Genomic DNA, 19,132 nt, shown 5'->3' with positions numbered 1-19,132 from the left:
AATTTCTATGAAATTAGACACATGCATGTTTCCTCACGATGTTTCCTTCATCGCCGAGCACGAGAAGAATTATAAACACAAATTAAGCACATGAATATTCAGTGGTGCGTGCCTGGGTTTGAACCCGCAATCATCGGTTAAGATACACGCGTTCTAACTACTAGTCCATCTCAGCTATCATGAAAATCGGTACATCCCACATAAACCGGAATAATTACGCCAACGCAATGTATACCCTCGAGTCTTGTTACTGGGAAACAGTTTTTACAGTAAACAAACTTTGTTTTCATCAAGTTTGCTAGACAAATGTATTGTATTCCGTTCATGGTTACACGGGGATTAGGGTTCCGTGGTGTAATTAGTAACTTTCGGGTATGTTAACTAATTTCTTGAAGGGTGAAACTTTGGGAAACTTTTTTGTGTGAGTGTATAATAGCGTGTGTTACAACCCGACAGCTATAGATGACTCTGATGAAAAATGTCACTTTCATCACGATATTTAAATATTTACTACTGAGTGTATATAGTGAAGAATGACATTTATAAAACCAATAAAGCCATTTCTAGGGAAAACGTTACACATCTCACACCTATAGCATTTCCGCCGGCGGAAATAAGGTTCTAGATTAGTGACGTCATGACAGCGGTCGCGAAATCAACCATACAATCAGTACTATGAACAAAAGTAATCCCAATCCCACCGATTACATTCTGAGCCGAGGTGTGATCACATAGGAGTCCGCAGGACGACCGTCACTTTCGCGTTCAAAAGGGCTCAACCTTTAAGGCTAAGTCTAGTAACTGTCCCCACGCCCGGTGAAGCTGTAAAGGCTAGTACGGACAACAGCAAAATATACACAAAAAATACATATGTAAATACGGTCAAATAGCAAACAGTGGAAAGACATTTCCTAGATTCAATAACCATTCAATCCTCGATAAAACGTCGGCGTAAACAATGAGAAAACCGTTATAAAGTTGTGTACCTATATCAACATTATCAACGTTGACCAATTAACTCACACAAAACGATTATAAATATTCTATTATATTTTACAGTAGAATTCAATTTAACGCTGAAGCGGTTCGTAATATTATACCGAAAGAAACTTGCAAACAAATTATGCCACAGTATTTTTAGTCTTTTATCAATCTGAACAACTGACCATATTTTAGCGAGCAGTAAGCGGTCAGTTGAAAATATTGTCAATGGTGGACCCAGTCGTAAAAGGTCGCCGACCCCTGATTTATATCATCAATAGCTTTCTCTGGTTTTGTTCGCGTAATAAATTGTTTTTAAAGCCGCCTCATTTGTGCTACGATTTTTTGTGTATACCGTGTACTAGTGGCTCGCCCCAAGTTTGTGCGGGCGGATTTAATGATTTATTTATTGTTTTTTTTTATAAAAATTTGGATCTCGACCTCAGCGCCACTGTCTGAGCCTAATCTAAACCATTCAATTCAAACATATATACACGAATATCAAGACTGGCAAATGGGTAACCCTATGGTAGTTTACCACCACCGACCATAATGGTTCCGTACTGGTGCTGTAAGAAATTTTAACAATTCTTGCCTCCTTTGGCTTTGTAAAGAATTTTCTTTGCTTCAAAAAAGCTATAGACCAGTATCAAGGATTAAATAGTTATGATTCTTGTGTTTGTAATTAGACTGACTTACCCTAAAAATTATAATAGGTATAACAATACAATGCAGTGTAAAGGTTCACCAAACACTTCTTGGTCCACCAGGGTAGTCTATCTATCCAGTCATCAGATATTCTACCGCCAAAAAATAGTACTCAGTATTGTTGTGTTCCGGTTTGAAGGGTGAGTGAGCCAGTGTAATTACAGGCACAAGGGACATAATATCTTAGTTCCCAAGGTTGGTGGCGCATTACCACTTACCATCAGAAGGCCGATATGTTTGTCCACTAACCCATACCGTAAAAAAGCAAGAAACACAGATTTTTAATTTCACTCAACAATAATGACGATAACTCACTCGCGCTGTTCGTCCAAAACTAGTTTACGCAATAGTTTCCGAAGTACAAACAAGTAAGTACCCGTGAAACTATTCTAAGAATCAAACCGTTTATCCACAGCGCCATGCCGCCAAATTACAGCGACGTACGTACGACACAACTTAGATGTAGCATCGGCAAATTCAAAACCGAAACTCTGCCTTATACAACCTATAGAATATCCCTATCGCGCCATTCGACGCTGTCCGTCGCTATAGATTCTCGCGTCAGTTCAACCCGAGAAAGCAAGTACATGTAAGGTCATAATATAACAAGTTATTACGTTTGTGAAAAGATCATATTCACTTATGAAATAAATACTGATAATTTGGGAGAGCGTACTCAATTCGGATGTGATCGGTTTTACGAATTTTGTCGATGCTACATCTAAGTTGTGTCGTACTGTACGTACGAAACTAGAACGCTCTTGTTTAAGATTACGTCAGCCAACTTGTAAGTTCGCTCGGAGTTTTGAACTTATTCCTTTGCTTTTGTTTTTTTCTTATGTATCGAAGGAGTTTTGTTTCTATTTAATGATACTTAAAATGTTCAATAACTATGTAATAAAAAGTGTGAGATTTGGTGATTTGTATGCAATGTGTAGAATGCTTATATTTTTTGGTTTTATAAGCATTATAAATACTTTAAGTCTTTAAGAAACACTACGCACACTACCATGTTTTGTTACTCACATGCATATTAAATATGAACTTGGAAACATAGTATCAAAGATAACACACGTCATCTCAAAGTTAAAAATGTATTCCCGTCCAGCCTATTTCCATTTTTTCTTCTTTTTGATTCTTCAACCCTATGGGATGATAAATTCGATATGACTTTACACAACGTCAACAAACATGTTCCGGGCTACTACTATAAAAATCACTACTGAAAATTAATATTGACCACCTAATAAAATCAAATCAAAATAGGTAAATAAAGTATATTTCGCCCTACATTTTAAATATTTAAATACTATGTTTTATGTTAATCTAGTAAGTGTTTAATTATTTCCGTTTTGTCCCAACAATTTTTTTTTGTTATTTGTTTCTCATGTAAGCGATTTTCTATTATTAAGTATTAAGTTTCCCCCGGGTCACATTTATCTAAATCAATATTTATGACCCATTGAAACTCGTATGTTTCATCAACATCCTTAGCACCATCATTAACACTACATATAATTAAGCAGAAGGTTGACGCGCCACTGATTGTGTTATAACGTTTGCTAATATTTGTATAAATGTAAAGAAAATTACGTATAGGACCTTTACCTTTGGCCTTGAAGTTTTCTTTCAAAATCCCAGAAATAAAATTGATCGTTCGAACTAAACTGAACAGCTACATTTTTTTAATACATTGTATCGATTGAATTTCCATACACTAAGTTTCATTTTATAACTGATTTTCTAAATAAATTCGATGTAAATATATTTTATAAAGACTAACAATGGGAGCATTAAGTATGACCTTTGTGGATATGCGACCTTTACTCTTGGATGTCCACTTTTCAAATTCGCTTCCCTGGCTCCAGTAAGCGCTCTCATCATGGTCCAGGCGTTGCCACATATTGCTATTTTAACGGAGTTTCTTTATGAGTATATTTAGAGTAGTACCGCCTTCACTTTCACCCAAGGAGCAAAGGAACCCTATAAGTGTATCCAAGCTTAAATATCATTATGTTATTGTTATCAGGATTATAAAGAAATCAACCTTTTTATAGATTTCCGGAGCACGAAAAATGCGATAATATTTTTAGGGAAACGATTCATTTTGAATGTCAAGTGTTTTTTTCCTCTTGTTAAGGAAATTTTAAATGTTTTGACATCGAATATTTTAATTTATGGATTTTATTATACACTTCAAAATAAGTGTCTTGAGTATAAGAGTCAAAAAGTCAAAGTGATTACCTCACCTTTATTATGGAAATAGTTTTAATTGATGCCAACACACTCTTCAATTTTTAATTTCAGTTTTGTATCAAGGCCAAATTAGCGATGACAAGCGTTTAAAGAAATAGGCATTGTAAGTGGTCTTGAAGTGAATCTTTAAGTGATCTGAAGATAACTATATATGTAGTAATCTTTTTTCACAACCCCAATATACCACTGGTGACAGTATCTCTTGCCTTCAATTGCACTGAATCAATCATACGTAAAGAATATTGCTGTTTATTGGAATGATTGATGGGTTGGCGCTACTTATCCAGACGAGCATTTAGAGCGACGTATTCTGTATTCCTCTCTGACATATACAATAAGATATGTTGCTACAAAACCCGCATGAGCAGACCAACTATATATACTTACTCTGAGGGTAAAAAATAAAATATTTGCCGCATATCATTGGCTATTTTTGCCATGTCCAATTTCTTCCTAAGCCGATATTTTTATCGCAGGAATTGAGGTGCACAGAGCTGCATTACTTAAATAACAATTTAAAAAGTAGATCAGTTAGTTCTACAAAAGTATTTTTAATGTTTAGGAAAATCTCCAAATCAGTTAGTTATATAAAAGTATTTTTAATGTTTAGGAGAATCTCCAAATCAGTTGTTACATAAAAGTATTTTTACTATTTATAACTTTCAAAGTATCGCGTGTAATACTGAGTGTTTAAGTGGTTAGTTTGTGTTTATAATTCATCTCGTGTTCAATGGCGAAGGAAGGCATCGTGAGGTAATCTGCCTCTGTCACTGATAAAAGAAAATCAATAAATAATGATTGAAATAAAAATAGTCATTAAAATAATACGCAAATTATCTACATTTAAATAAAAGATAATAGCTATGCAGTACACGATGGCACAAGAGAGTATCAGGTACACGACCTGGTCTCACCCTGAGGCACGCAAATAAATGTTTCACATCAATATTAAGAAAAACTATTACGAACAAGAAGATATAATCACGAAATAAATCACCACTTCAAGTAAACCAGATTATAAATTCGTACAGTCAGAGTAAGAAAACCTTCTTCAGTTTTCATATTCATTCTTTTATCAAGTTATAAACTCTTAGTACCTTTTGAATCTAAACATCAAATCACTGCGAGAGAATATTACTCTAAAAAACGCAGATTATCGCTCATATTGAGCACGCGAAAATAGATCTGCAAATGACGAACCTTTTCGTACCCCAACTGTACATGAACATGAGCATGCAAATTACAAGTCAAACGCAGGTACCACCCACCACTAACACGCCGGCGCTAATAAAGTAAACATGTCATAAGCAACAGCGCTGTAACTAGCTAACCTTAGCCTACGCACGGTTGACTCATCGCGTTTAGCATAAATAAACATACTACATCTCACACCGCAGACGGATTTGGCTGTTTATATAACATTCAGACATTTATGGCGATTGTTGTCAGCGAATTATTCAAATTCAAAACAGTCCTCACTCGTGAATGTTTGGGTAGAACTTATTCCGCCGTCTTGATCTGAATCTTTTAAGATTGAGGTTTCAAACCCGGCCGAGAAGTTGATTATTCATATGTCTAATTTTTTAAGGAAAATTTCGTCAAAAAACATGCGTGTTTTTTTAGGAAATCTGACAAATGAGAATCTACCTATTTGCATTGGACACGCTTGAGCTCCTTGTAGTTTACAAATGGATAAACCCCAGCAGTGGGATATTTATAGGATGTTACGTTTTATTTTCCATGAAAAACTTCTTATTATAACTATTTTTCCGTCAGCCAATCCTGCCGATGTCCTGTATCCATTAGTTTCCCTCTAATGTCAAATAAATCTTCAGTCAACCTGGTCGGAATTACTATTCCAGCCAGCTTGACTGAAGATACTACTATTTTATAATTAAAACCTTTATGTTTTTAAAAATCATTTCAACTTTCTTAAACAATTACTTCTTTAAATAAAGAAGATTTGTCATATTCTTGCTACGTACGAAGATTTATCTGGAAAACGAAGTTTCCAAGACAAACAGACGAGAAACTTTGCGATTCTTTTAAACATTAGTGTATTTTTGGATTACGGGAAATTTTAGATGAAATTTCTGAGGTTTGTTATGGTAAAGTGATGCAACAATGTTTAAAGTACTTACACAGTCGAATTTGAGATGATTTATATAGAGTACATAAATATTGTACCCCGTCGAAAGATGGGTCGGTTTTATGGTAATCGTTTGCCGAACGAGCTGAGGGTATTATGACGATCGGTCATTGACGATCTCATTTTATGTTGGGAAATGAGACGGAAATACATATGTTTGTATATATGTTTAACTTTACCTACTGAACTTTTTTATAATGTTGCGAATAATATTTATAGAATTCTAATTAGTTACTACATTTTTCGCTATTTCCTTTTTTGATTGTTCACTCTTTTCTTCTAAATTCAACAAAACATTTTATTATTGTTTTCATTATAATTTAACTGATTTATTTTTATATTCGTAACTAATTTGAAAATTGGGTACTTTAATAAATAAACTATTCATCTTAATCATACTTTTATAATGTCAAGCCGAAAGATCGCTTCGAGCAAAACGAAAGCCTTAATTCGACCCTATAATAACCAATTCTCATATTAGTTAATAGTTATTGAAACAAACAACAATAGTAGCAAATAAAATATTATTCTGCAAAAGTTATATTATTTACTAAGCAAGTTAGTCGTTGGTGTGCGATAGTTCGACTAACTTATGTAACTTTGTCAATAACACATGTTCATAACTAACACCAAATAATCGATCGTATTTACGTCAAGTTATATCATAGACAATATTAGTTTTTGTTTATTCTTTTCTTAAGGATCATTTAAGAAAAAAAAATATGGACTATGGACTTTGGCTTCATCTCCTTTTAAGGAAAACCTCGGGTTATTCTACCACGCTTATATATACGGTTGATGGTTCCACGTGTGACGGAATTTTATTTTGACACGTGTTGTACTTCTCACGATGTTTTCCTTCAGCGCCGATCTCGAGATAAATTACACTCGCTTTTTGGCAAGACTTTGTAAAAGACTGAGTAGGTATATCTAATGGGACTATCAAATATCCCGCCAAGCAGCAATATTAAGTAATGTTGTATTCCGGCTTGAAAGATGAGTGAGCCAGTTTGACTGTCATAAGGGATATAATAAATGGGCTCAAATATTTCTTACAGCGCCAATACCTATGGGTGGTGGTGACTACTTCCAATCAGGTGGCCTATTTACCCAAGATTTGGTAATATTTTTATTACAAAACTTTTTAATATTTATTTAATACTACTTTTTCGGTTGGTCTCGACGTATTACAGGGGGCATCATACCCGTTGTAAATGTTCAACTTTAAATTAAATGAACATACACATAAAACCCTTCAAATCCAACTTTACTAGATAATATACTAAAGTGCATATATGTATATATACATATATACTTAACCAGTTATAAATAATACCTTTGTTCTGTGTAGGAACAAGCTTTTATTTTGTAGGAAAAATCGGCTCAATGATTTAGTTGTGTAATTTTAACAGATATACATATATTATGATGGGTTACTTCGCCTTACTGTATTAGTAAGTTTTAGATGTTACTAAGCCGCTAACTAAACTATGTTAACGTAGCCATAAATTAATTGTTAATGATTTTTATTATTTCAATTAGCCTCGCTTCCGTTCAGCATTTCTTCACAAATCGTCGGATTATTTTTAATCTACTTAAAACGCACACAGATTATAAATAAAAAATATATTAAAATTGTATCGAGGTCGTGTTTGTTTATTAGATGTTTCATGATCAGAAGATTACTTGTAGATGATCGTTATGATTGAAGTCAATTTAAAAAAGTTATATTTTATGTAAATATTTTAATCTGTATTTAGTAGATGATGAGAGCTGAGATGGCCCAGTGATGAGAACGCGTGCATCTTAATCGATGATTTCGGGTTCAAATATCGGGTTGGTGGAATACACATGTGGCAGAATTTCGATGAAATTAGACACATGCAGGTTTCCTCACGATGTTTTCATTCACCGCCGAGCACGAGATGAATTATAAACACAAATTAAGCACATATATTTGCTTGCCTGGGTCTGAACCCGAAATCATCGGTTAAGATGCATGCGTTCTAACCATTGGGCCATCTCAACTCATATTTCTTTACTTTGTTCCTTTGGGGCGGTGTGGAATTCGGTTGTGAAATTTTAACGACGAAGGTGAAACATGAAATTTTATAATTAAACTTGTAGATTATACATTTAAGAATAGTTACTCAATGGAGAATGGCAACAAAAACAAAAAGAATTGTACTACTTCTTCCAATGTAACATTGTAGTACTTTTGCTGTTTGTAGTTGAAATTCCGCGGTAACAATAGAGTTCAGTGACCGGACACCTGTCTATTGCTTTGCTTTTGTCCTTCTCTAATACTTTAATCGTCATATAATCTATCTCATTCTTGCAATAACAAAATTAATCGCGTCATCGCTAAGGATTTTTTTTTTGCCATTTATAATTTTTTGTGCGTCTGACACAATTATAATATTCTTGGCTTAGGTCATCTGTATAATCTTTTTTAATTCATACAATATTTTAATGAATATTATATTTAATATCCTTTTTATATATTGCACATATGTATAATACTAGTTGATAACAACCAATCTTAGGAAGTGTAGGAAATTGTGTAGACAGCAAAAAATGATGATTTTGAATAAATTAATTACTTGGACTTATTAACACACACACAAGTATAGTATTTGTATATTTTCATAAACCCACATATGTATTTTAAAAATCAAGGCTTTCTAAATATGCTTCTGATACTTATTTTATAGATGTAATTTTGGTCTGGTCTGTAGTACTTTTTATATCAGATATTCATCCATCCATCATCCATCTCTCATTTCGGTGACAAAAATAAATGACGCAAACATGGCTTAAATCTATCAATTACCATAAAGACACGTGGTAGAGGTCATCTAAGTCGCCATCTTTAACCTTTCTTTGTTTACATGTCTATTAACAATAAAATCCGATTACTCAAATCCAAGCAAAATATAAAACCTACTTGTTAAATGTATTTAGATTTATTTCAATTTTGCGACTTGCAACACTAGTACAACCACAATGTAACTCTTTTTATTTGTCTATTCTGTTAAATCACTGTGAATGGCACGTTTTGTACAAGTTTTCTATTTATTAATAAAGTTAATTATACTAAACAGTGATTATAATTTACTTAAAACAAAATTTAATTATTTAAAAATAAAAAAAATAAAGCCATTAACTTTACGTTCACGTAAATTTATATTTTTTGCTATACCTTAAAAACATAAACAAAAAACTTTAACTGATCAAAATAAATGACGAACAATAAAAACGCTTATGGGAATGACAATGGTTTCAATCGTGGTGTCTCCCAAATAGAGACATTAAACCTATCAGCCCAATAGGGCCAAATGGGGAATGCTATTAACTACCCAATAATACCGTAACGGTTCTAACGCTTGTGAAGTCGTAAGAAAATAAACGCTCCATAAAACGTTTAACTAAAGTCAAATTACTACTGGTTTATAATTAAGCCGGAATGTTATCCCGCCCTTCGACCTCAGTTTTACTCCCCGGGGAACTATATTAAATTTACAATGTTAATGTATATTGGATATAACTTCACTTTATGTATCTTACAAATCTTTACAGTACTTACTCAGTAAAAGTTAGTAAAGTAAGTAGTAAAGTAACAGCCTGTAAATTTCCCACTGCTGGGATGAGGCCTCCTCTTCCATTAAGAAGAGGGTTTGGAACATATTCCACCACGCTTTTCCAATGCGGGTTGGTGGAATGCACATGTGGCAGAATTTCGATGAAATTAGACACATGCAGGTTTCCTCACGATGTTTTCCTTCACCGCCGAGCTCGAGATGAATTATAACACAAATTAAGCACATAGTGGGTTTGAACCCGCAATTAAGAAGTTAAGGTGTTAAGATTAAGCGGTTAAGATGCACGCGTTCTAACCACTGGGCCACCTCGACTCAGTACTTACTCATAATATATTATACCGCGATAGGTATTATCGGTCCGTTAAAATTTAAAAGGTGAGTGACCCAAGGGACGTAACATCTTAGTTCTCAAGGTTGTTAGCGCATTGACGCCGAAAAGGATTGTTAATATTTTTACATTGTTAATTTTATGAGCGGTAACTTAGTCGTAACCATTTACAAGTGTATATACATATTTTAAAGTAAAAAAAGTATATATTAGCTATAAACATCGATTTTATAAGTATTATTAGTTGTCGTGCGCGGTTTCGGTTTTAGGGGATAGTTGTCAAGTTTTAGGCATGAAAGTAGCCCTTTGTCCTTGGAGTTCAGTTTAGCTTTAGATCAAAATTCATCATAATTCGATCACAGTTTGGTTTAGTAGTTTTCCCGTGGAAGCAATATTAGTACAGTATTAAAAACGACAAGCAGAATAAATTAAAAAATAAACAACACCTGAATGATCTCTAATAATTATTCAGAATAACATTTTAAACGGTAATGAGATGTTTGTGAATAATAGAAAAACACGTTCCATTGCTTGTTAGTTTATACCTTAGAATAATGTTTCCATAGCAACATTTATAATATATATCACAGTTAATAATATTTTTAAATCTACAACTCTTTTAATACCAACACAATTTAATTAATTAAAACAATGATTACTGATTACGAAGCTCGTATAATTCAATGATAAGAATGAAAATGACCATTACTAAAATAAAGTAATGTAACAGCCTGTAAATTTCCCACATGGGCTAAGGCCTCCTCTCCCATTAAGGTGAGGGTTTGGAACATATTCCACCACGCTGCTCCAATGCGGGTTGGTGGAATGAACGTGAGGCATAGTTTCGATAAATTAGACACGCAGTTTTCCCCACGATGTTAATTAATTAAGCACATGTATATCCACTATATACATGTGCATTGTGTTTATAATTCATCTCGTGTTTGCCTGGGAATGAACCCGAAGTTATCGGTTAAGATGCACGAATTCTTACCACTGGGCCATCTGAGCTCTCGACAACGATTATACAATCAACTATTTATCGACCACCTCAAAGGTCCGCACGAAAATGACTTAGAGGATGTCGTAATCCCTCTGACGTAGCATCTTTCGTCTACTTGTCAAAAATTGACAAATAATTGGAGGGTAGGAAATGCTTGCTCTATCTTATTTCCTTGAAAATTCTCTAACAGTTGATTATTTAGTGTTGTCTTAAATTTTCGCGATTATTAGTCATTGAAATAAAAAGTACTTATAACGGATTTGAATCGCGTATATTAATTATTTTTGACATCCCGGTTAGGTCTACCCGTGACCACGAACGCTGTAACGTGCTCAAAACATGGGGATGTCAAAAATAATTAATATACGTGATTCAAATCCGTTATAACTAGTTTAATTTCAAGATTATTTAGTGATTACCAGCTATTGTACAGTACTAGCGGCCCGTCCCGCCTTACACGGGCGGACATAAGTTATTTTTTAATATTTTTACGTTTTATTTATATGTTTTTTTCCGACATGTTTAGCAATTGTCGTTTTATTTTAATTTATTTACAGAAAAACCTTCATAAATTATTACATACCTTATCCTTCTGTCTATTCCTATACTATATGTCTATTCCTATACTATGTACCTTATAAATTTGACAAAAAAAAAATAACAGAAAAAAAAGACCCGCTGAGTTTCTTTCGCCGGTTCTTCTCAGGTCAGGGTGTTCCTTTTTCCGAACCGGTGGTAGTGTTTATTTGACAATCAATAAGTAAGTGTAATGCTTTCATATTGAATAAAGGAATTTGAGTTTGAGTTTATTCGTGAAAACAACATGAAAATCCGTTCAGTAGTTTTGTAACTTTTCGAGAAAGCGATAAGACAGACAGACGCCGCCGGGGGACTTAGTTTTATAACATGTAGTGATGGTAGAATTTATTCAAAGTTCACTGGCAGCTAATCCTTAGATAATAAATAGTAACTAGGTATCCTTTTCTTGTATTAAGCAGCTCGTGATAAGGGCAAATGTAAAAACATACACAAACAATAAACATGAATACATCACAAAATTATTATTGTATTCTGAATAAAATAGGATAGAGATAACCGAATGGCCTAATAAAGTTAGTCCTTCGTAATAAAACCTCTTTGATAACAGATCAATGTCATAAACTGTAACATAAAATCCGTAGTTCGTTTTTTAAACATTACTGATGTGTGTATCACCATTGCACACACCTATGTATACAGATAATATAAGAAGATCTCGGCGCATTAAATTGGCATGTTTATTTATAGAATAAGGCTCTACATAAAATGTTTTATGTCTTTATACAACTAAATCTAATGGTATTCCAAAGCCAAAGTTGTCACTATAATAATTGTCCGACATTTTCAATAATCATCACTATATTTTAGCAAATGTACTACAAAATACTCCATCGGTCCATCGGTAAAACTTCATGAAAATACGTTCAGTAGTTTTGGCAGAGAGGTAGCACCCTACTTTGTTTTGTAACATATTGTAAATATAGTAATAATTAAAAAGTTTTCTTCAGAAAGCGTTTGTACACAAAATGCTGGTTAAACCAATACGTAGCGGAAGTTTAAATCGCGAGAAAACAAAAGTCTCCTCGATCGTTACGTTTCTATTATATTTTATAAAAATATTATCAAATATTTATCTCAAGAAAGCTTATTTATTTACACAATATTGTATCAGCTGTGCTTAGCTTGCGTTTTTTCATTCTCTACTGCAAAAATACATAAAATACAGCCATCGTCTACACGTTAAAAATACTCTTGTTAGTTGTTCTATATCCCAGTGTGGCGCAACGTTTAGTCTATCTTTAGCAAAGAAACGATTACCCTAGCTGTGTTTTTTGGATGGCGCCAGTTTTACAGTCTACCGCACGCTTTTAATTGCGCAAAACGGTTTGCACAAGTAAACGCGAGCGTGTAGCCGGTCTTTATAGCGCCGAGGAAGTATACTTCACGGTGTCTGATTGCGTCACAACTTTCGTTGTTTAATAAAATGTCTCTTTTAACTATTACGTAACATTGAAGTAACTAAGAACAAGAGTAATGCATTATTCACTTAGGAAAGCGGCAAAAGCGAGGGTTCGTGCTTTGCATTTTATAGTTCCGGTGTCCGTTGCATTCGTAACAGAACGTCGAACTATTTTTAGCGAACATCGATTTTAATTGTATGTACTCGTGTATACCTTGGACGTAATTTTTTCTTTTTTTTCTGACTTTAAAACAAAATAATCTTACAATAGGCTATTTGACTGGTTTTTAAAATCCATTTTATATTATTTAGTAAAGGTTAAGGAACCCAGTAAAAGTTGATTTTTTTATTTCTAGTACATATTTGCCGAAAAATATCATAATAAAAATTCCATATTTAAATAACGCGCGAAAACGCTACTTGGACAATATGGCGCTGCAAAGGGGTCGGTGACGTCACTTTGCTGTATTTTAATCTGTGGTACATATAGTAGAAAAGCAAGGTTTACAAGAAAGTGACGTCATCATAAGCCCTACCAATCAGGAGCGTTTTGTGTCACGTGACAAACGTTTGAAAAAATACATTTTTATTTATTGATTTTTGAATAAATTAGGTATTATTTTCAAGTTTCGTTAGTAAATAACCATTTTTAAACTCATAATATACAGTGATTACAATAATTCACAATTTATTTTTTGCATTGTCCAATAGCCTATTTCGTTTTCTATTATTGTTTGAAAAAGTATACATTTTTAAATATATATGTTTATCTTCAAAATGTTCCAATTTTAATTTCAGTGGCGTAAAACATTGTTGTTTGATTATCTTTCGTTTGAAAAAGAAGTATTTATTCGATATTCATAAAATTTGTATAAAATGTGTTGATTTGGAAAAAATACCTTAATATGTTCAAAAATATTTTGTTAATTAACGTATAATAAGTAACAACATTACATTAGTAAAATATATAATACACCTATCAATACCCATCGTTGGTAACGTATGTAATAATCTGGTATATAACATAATTAAAAAAATATGATCTGTATTTATAAGAATTCTTATTTATTGATTTTCTATGGCCAGTGGTTGACTCGTTCACCGACCATCATTCCCGTCCGCCTCCCAATATTATAAAATATTAAAATTACCATCAAACTTTTCTTCCACTAAATTAACAAAAGTATGCTAATCTCAGATTTTTACCGAAAATAAAAAACAAAATATCCAATATGGCGTCCCTTTTCATTCATATTTAGCGTTCCAGCGATTACGGTATGCGCGGGAAACCATCTTTTCTTTTTTTTAAAGCAATTTAAACGGCATTTACTGTAGACTTTGCGGCCAGTTTTTATCGATGTTGCCATTTTAGAGCCAACAAGGCTTTTCATTTCCTCTTCTTTGAATGCTCTCCATGGATTGTACTCGTAGTACATTGTTTCAGTACTTTTCGTATTGGTTACTTATTTTCCATTGATGTTGTATGAAATATTCCCCTTTTCTATGGTTTTCATATATTCACGAATCAGAAATAATAAGTATATATATGTTACAGTCATAGTGATTAAATAGCTATTATACATAATGACTGGTCATTATATATAATGGCCAAATTCACTAGACAAAGTAATAATAATAATAATTAATCACTTTGTCTGGACATTATTCATAATAACGTGTCAAAGTTAGTCAAAGTAATAAATACGGTCTAGTCGACTTGTTACCCCTCCCTCTCTTTATCTTCAACTTTACGCAAGGAATCTGTTCACTGTCTGCAAAGAAACGTTTTTTTACAATAGATACCGTTCCTCAACATGAAGTTGCCGTCAGGGAATGTGCAAAAAAAGAGTCACACCTTGGCGGCCAAAGATTTCAGCATTGCAACTGTACTAGAGAATGCGTTTCAAATAAGTGTAAATGTAAAAAGTCAAACCTCATGTGTAACTCAAAATGCCACAAGAGCCTTACTTGTAAGAATAAATAATAATTATCACCTGGTTAATTAATGTCAGTTCGTTTGAAAAACTTTATTATTTTTGTCTTATTGGGTGTTGATCCCTGTGTTTTTATTTTTTTGTTTTATAGCCAGTGAGCTTTTAAATAGTAAATTTACTTTATAAATTAAATTTAAATAACTTTATAACAATGTTAATTGACGTGAAATTACTATCTTATGTTCTTGTAATTTTTAAAATATTTTTATGATTAGTTAGGTATGCTTAAGGCAATGTCAGTTCTGTTTAAAAACTTTATTATTATTTTTCTTCATTGGGTGTTGATCCCTGTGTTTTTATTTTTTTTGTTTTATAGCCAGTGAGCTTTAAATTTACTTTATAAATTAAAGTTAAATAATTTTATAACAACGTTAATTGACGTGAAATTACTATCTTATGTTATTTTCTTTTTTTAAATAATAGTTAAGGCAAATTTAAATATAATTCAATAATTTTAAACGCATACCTACGTGTTTTATTACATTATCCAAGTCATCGAAGATATTATATATAATAGCTAGTTAATGTGATTAATTTTGGGTCCATTATCACTTTAACTAAACTGAGTAGATATTATGCACAATGGCTAGCTATTATACATAATATCCAAATTTATTACTTTGGCTGTAACATATACATCACCAAAATAACGTATGAAATTTAAAAAACAATTGTATGTTGTCTTTGCGTTGCCATATATATATATATTTATCAGAGGAGTGTTGATTGTACAGTAAATATACACATACATCCGCCGCGGCGAACAATGAAAACTAAAATTTAATTAAACTTTGCCATTGCCGTTAGCTTCTGTCAGCAGTCTATAGAATCTCCGGATTGAGCCGCTGCTGTTCTAACTCGAAGCGACGTCTTTATACAACTGTCTAATTAAAGTAAAGTCACGATATTAGATTGTAAAGTTATTCTTTGATTAAATCGAATTGACCATATATTTTATCCTTTTTAATGTTATTCTATTTTTCTTTCCAGATAACTTCGAAAATGGTACAATGATGTGATATAATGCTGCTACAGCAGGCGTCGTCGTCGCCAGGTCCCAGTGGCACGGCCAGTCCCAAGCTTGCTCCCAACTCAAGGCCAAACCCCAGTCCAAACTTCAGTGCAAGGCTCACCGGAAGTCCAAGCCTGAGCGATGGTGCATCAAGCTCTAATAGTCCAAAATTGGGAACCAACAGCCCAAAGTTGGGGGCAAGTCCTAAATATGGAAGTCCGAGAATGGGTGGGAGCCCTAGATTTGAGGGAAGAGGCGCATTGGAAGATGAGGTCGCGCTGGAGAGGCTTCAGACAGAACTAAAAGATGGGTGGACAGTTCACACGGGGAGAGATGGCAGGCTCTATTATTGCAAGTAAGTTTCTTTCTCATCTTCGTTATTACTTAAGCATTAAAATTTATCTTTATCCAATTTAAGTCAAGCTTGTGTTTGCATCTGATCTCTCATCCCTAGCCATGTCAGATCCGACCTTGAGGATAACATAAGAAAAATAAATATAAACTTTACACTCGGATTTACGGCTCAGGACATCGACTGCCTTAAAGTCCAGCTTTTAACAGTAAACTAAACGTTAATAATTACTGACATTATAAGATCATGGATAGATCTAATTAAGAAAGAACGGACTCCCGCGAATTTGATGTTTTCGAAAGACATTCGAAAGACAGTTGAAAATGACGTGACTTACCAAAATCTAGGCTGTGCGAATTCAACCTCATTGTGAAATACAATTTCAAATTCAATAGCGTTTGTGTAATTGTCTTGAAATTAGTCGCTGTGGTCGAAATTCGGTCAGGAAACCTTTTTTATTTTTCCAGACGCCATTCAATTTGTAACCACGAGCGTTTGCGGCTAATCTGTTTAGAAGTTAAGCTAAGTGAAGCGAAATGAAACGGGTATAAACTCGAGTAATATATAAATATATATGATATATATCACGAAAGTTTCAAGAGCACAATATTATATGTATGCCCCATTTTATACGAAGGTTACCTCGAAATGTTTTACTTGACTCCTGACACGAGATGAACAACAAATATTTTAGCGCGCGTGTAACTCTGATATGTTGGTTTTAATTTGATTTCGTGACCTTTACTCAGATACACGTGTTCTATCCGGTGGATCGTTTAAGCTCTAATTTTAGATATATTCGTATTAGTAACAAAGTATACTTTTTATAAATAATGGACAACATCACATACACTCTGATCTCAATGTAAGTAGCTAAAGCATTTGTGTTATGGAAAATCAGAAGTACCGACGGTACCACAAACACCCAGACCCAAGACAGCATAGAAAACGAATGAATTTTGATTTGATGTTTCCAGTCCGTACTGGTTCACATAATGTTGTCTTAAATTTTCGCGATTATTACACATTTAAATAAAACTAATTATAACGGATGAATCGCGTATATTAATTATTTTTAAACATCCCGACGTTTCGAGCACTTTGCAGTGTTCGTGGTCACGGGTAGTCTACCCGTGACCACGAACCCGAACCCGAGACCTCGGAGTGTTGCAAGCATATAAACCGGTGTACACACTACTCGACCATGGTGCTCGACAAATTAAAAATAATGCATTGAAGTAGTGTGTTGCTGGCATGTTTAACTCGTCATTTTAGAGGATTACATTGAAAAAACTCTGTAACCGATGATATATACATCATATCATGAAACATTATTATTTAGAAACGAGACGATTTTTATTATGTTACAAATTTTTGTTACCAGCATTGGTACCCATAACTATTAATAAATAATAATAATAATAAAATAGCTTTATTTATTCCACAGTACTACTCTAAGTTACAAATACTAATTTAGTTGTATCACATACATACAAACAATATATTACAGAAACAACACATAAAATATATATAAAAGAAATAATATGGAACAGTGTTGATGTATATGATTAATTTTTATTTCGTGTGGACCCCTTCAGGGTAAAAGCCTCCTCCATAGAGTCCCATTTTCCTCTATCTTTGGCGATGGTCATCCAATCACTCCCCGCGTAGGCTACAATCTCGTCTTGCCACCGGGCGCACGGGCGACCTCTACCTCTCACGCCATACGGCCCTTTCCATTTTGTAGTGTTGATAGTCCATCGATTATCATTATATCTCGCAACATGACCAGCCCACCTCCATTTGAGACTTTGAGAGAAATGTAGAGCATCTTTAACTTTGGTTTTTCTTCGTATTTTTATGCTTTGTACTCTATCCCTCAAATTTATGTTTAAACAACTCCTTTCCATTGCCCTCTGAGTGGACTGGATTTTATGTCTTGACTTATAATCGTAAGTCCATGTTTGGCAGCCATAAGTGAGACAGGGTAGAATCGTCGTGTCTAAGATTATTCTTTTCAAATTAGTTGGTAATTTTGATTTTATAATCTCTTTTTGAGCCCAATACTTCTTCCATGTAATAGCTACTCTCCTATTTATTTCTTCTATATTCCGGTCTTTCTTAAATGAGATTTGTTTGCCAAGGTAAGTGTAGCACTCTACGTACTCTAGTGGTGCATTATTAATCAGTACTGGTGTCAAGTTACTGTTAGTCATCACTTTAGTTTTTTCTAGATTCATTTCTAGGCCTACCCGAGCACTAGCGCTTTGCAGTTCGCTAATCATTGTGTTAAGCTTATATGGGCATTCAGAGAACACGGCGATGTCGTCCGCGAAGCGTAGGTGGCTTAAGTGTTTCCCATTCACATTGATACCTTGTTTTGACCATGGTAGGTCTTCCATTATATTTTGTAGGACTGCTATAAACAATTTCGGTGAGATGGGGTCGCCTTGCCTGACGCCTCGGTTGATGTTAATGTTGTTGCCTACTCTGTCCAGCTTGACCTTGCTAGTACAATTTTTATATATATATTTCATAATATTTATATATTTTTCGTTTATGTTTTGTCTGTATAATGCATCCCATATACTTATGTGGGAAATAGTATCGAAAGCTTTCTTGTAATCAATAAACGCTATATAGAGCGGTTTTTTAAATTCTACATATTTTTCGATTACTTGATCAACGGTATGTAAGTGGTCTATAGTACTAAATCCACTTCTGAACCCGGCTTGTTCTATGGGTTGG

The 19,132-nt window shown here is 33.7% G+C and overlaps 1 protein-coding gene across 1 annotated transcript in view; it reads left to right on the top strand.

The window, feature by feature from the left end:
• LOC124543616 overlaps nucleotides 1-19,132 on the top strand; it is a 226,513-nt gene that overhangs the window by 57,302 nt on the left and 150,079 nt on the right. Inside the window, exon 2 of the mRNA XM_047121865.1 lies at nucleotides 16,011-16,387. Within this exon, the coding sequence (XP_046977821.1) occupies nucleotides 16,044-16,387 (344 nt within the window). The 5' untranslated portion in view covers nucleotides 16,011-16,043. The remainder of the gene's footprint in view (nucleotides 1-16,010; nucleotides 16,388-19,132) is intronic.

The sequence above is a fragment of the Vanessa cardui genome, chromosome 3 (genome assembly GCF_905220365.1).
Source record: "Vanessa cardui chromosome 3, ilVanCard2.1, whole genome shotgun sequence".
Taxonomy (NCBI): domain Eukaryota; kingdom Metazoa; phylum Arthropoda; class Insecta; order Lepidoptera; family Nymphalidae; genus Vanessa; species Vanessa cardui.
This window is presented reverse-complemented; position numbering and strand designations above follow the sequence as displayed.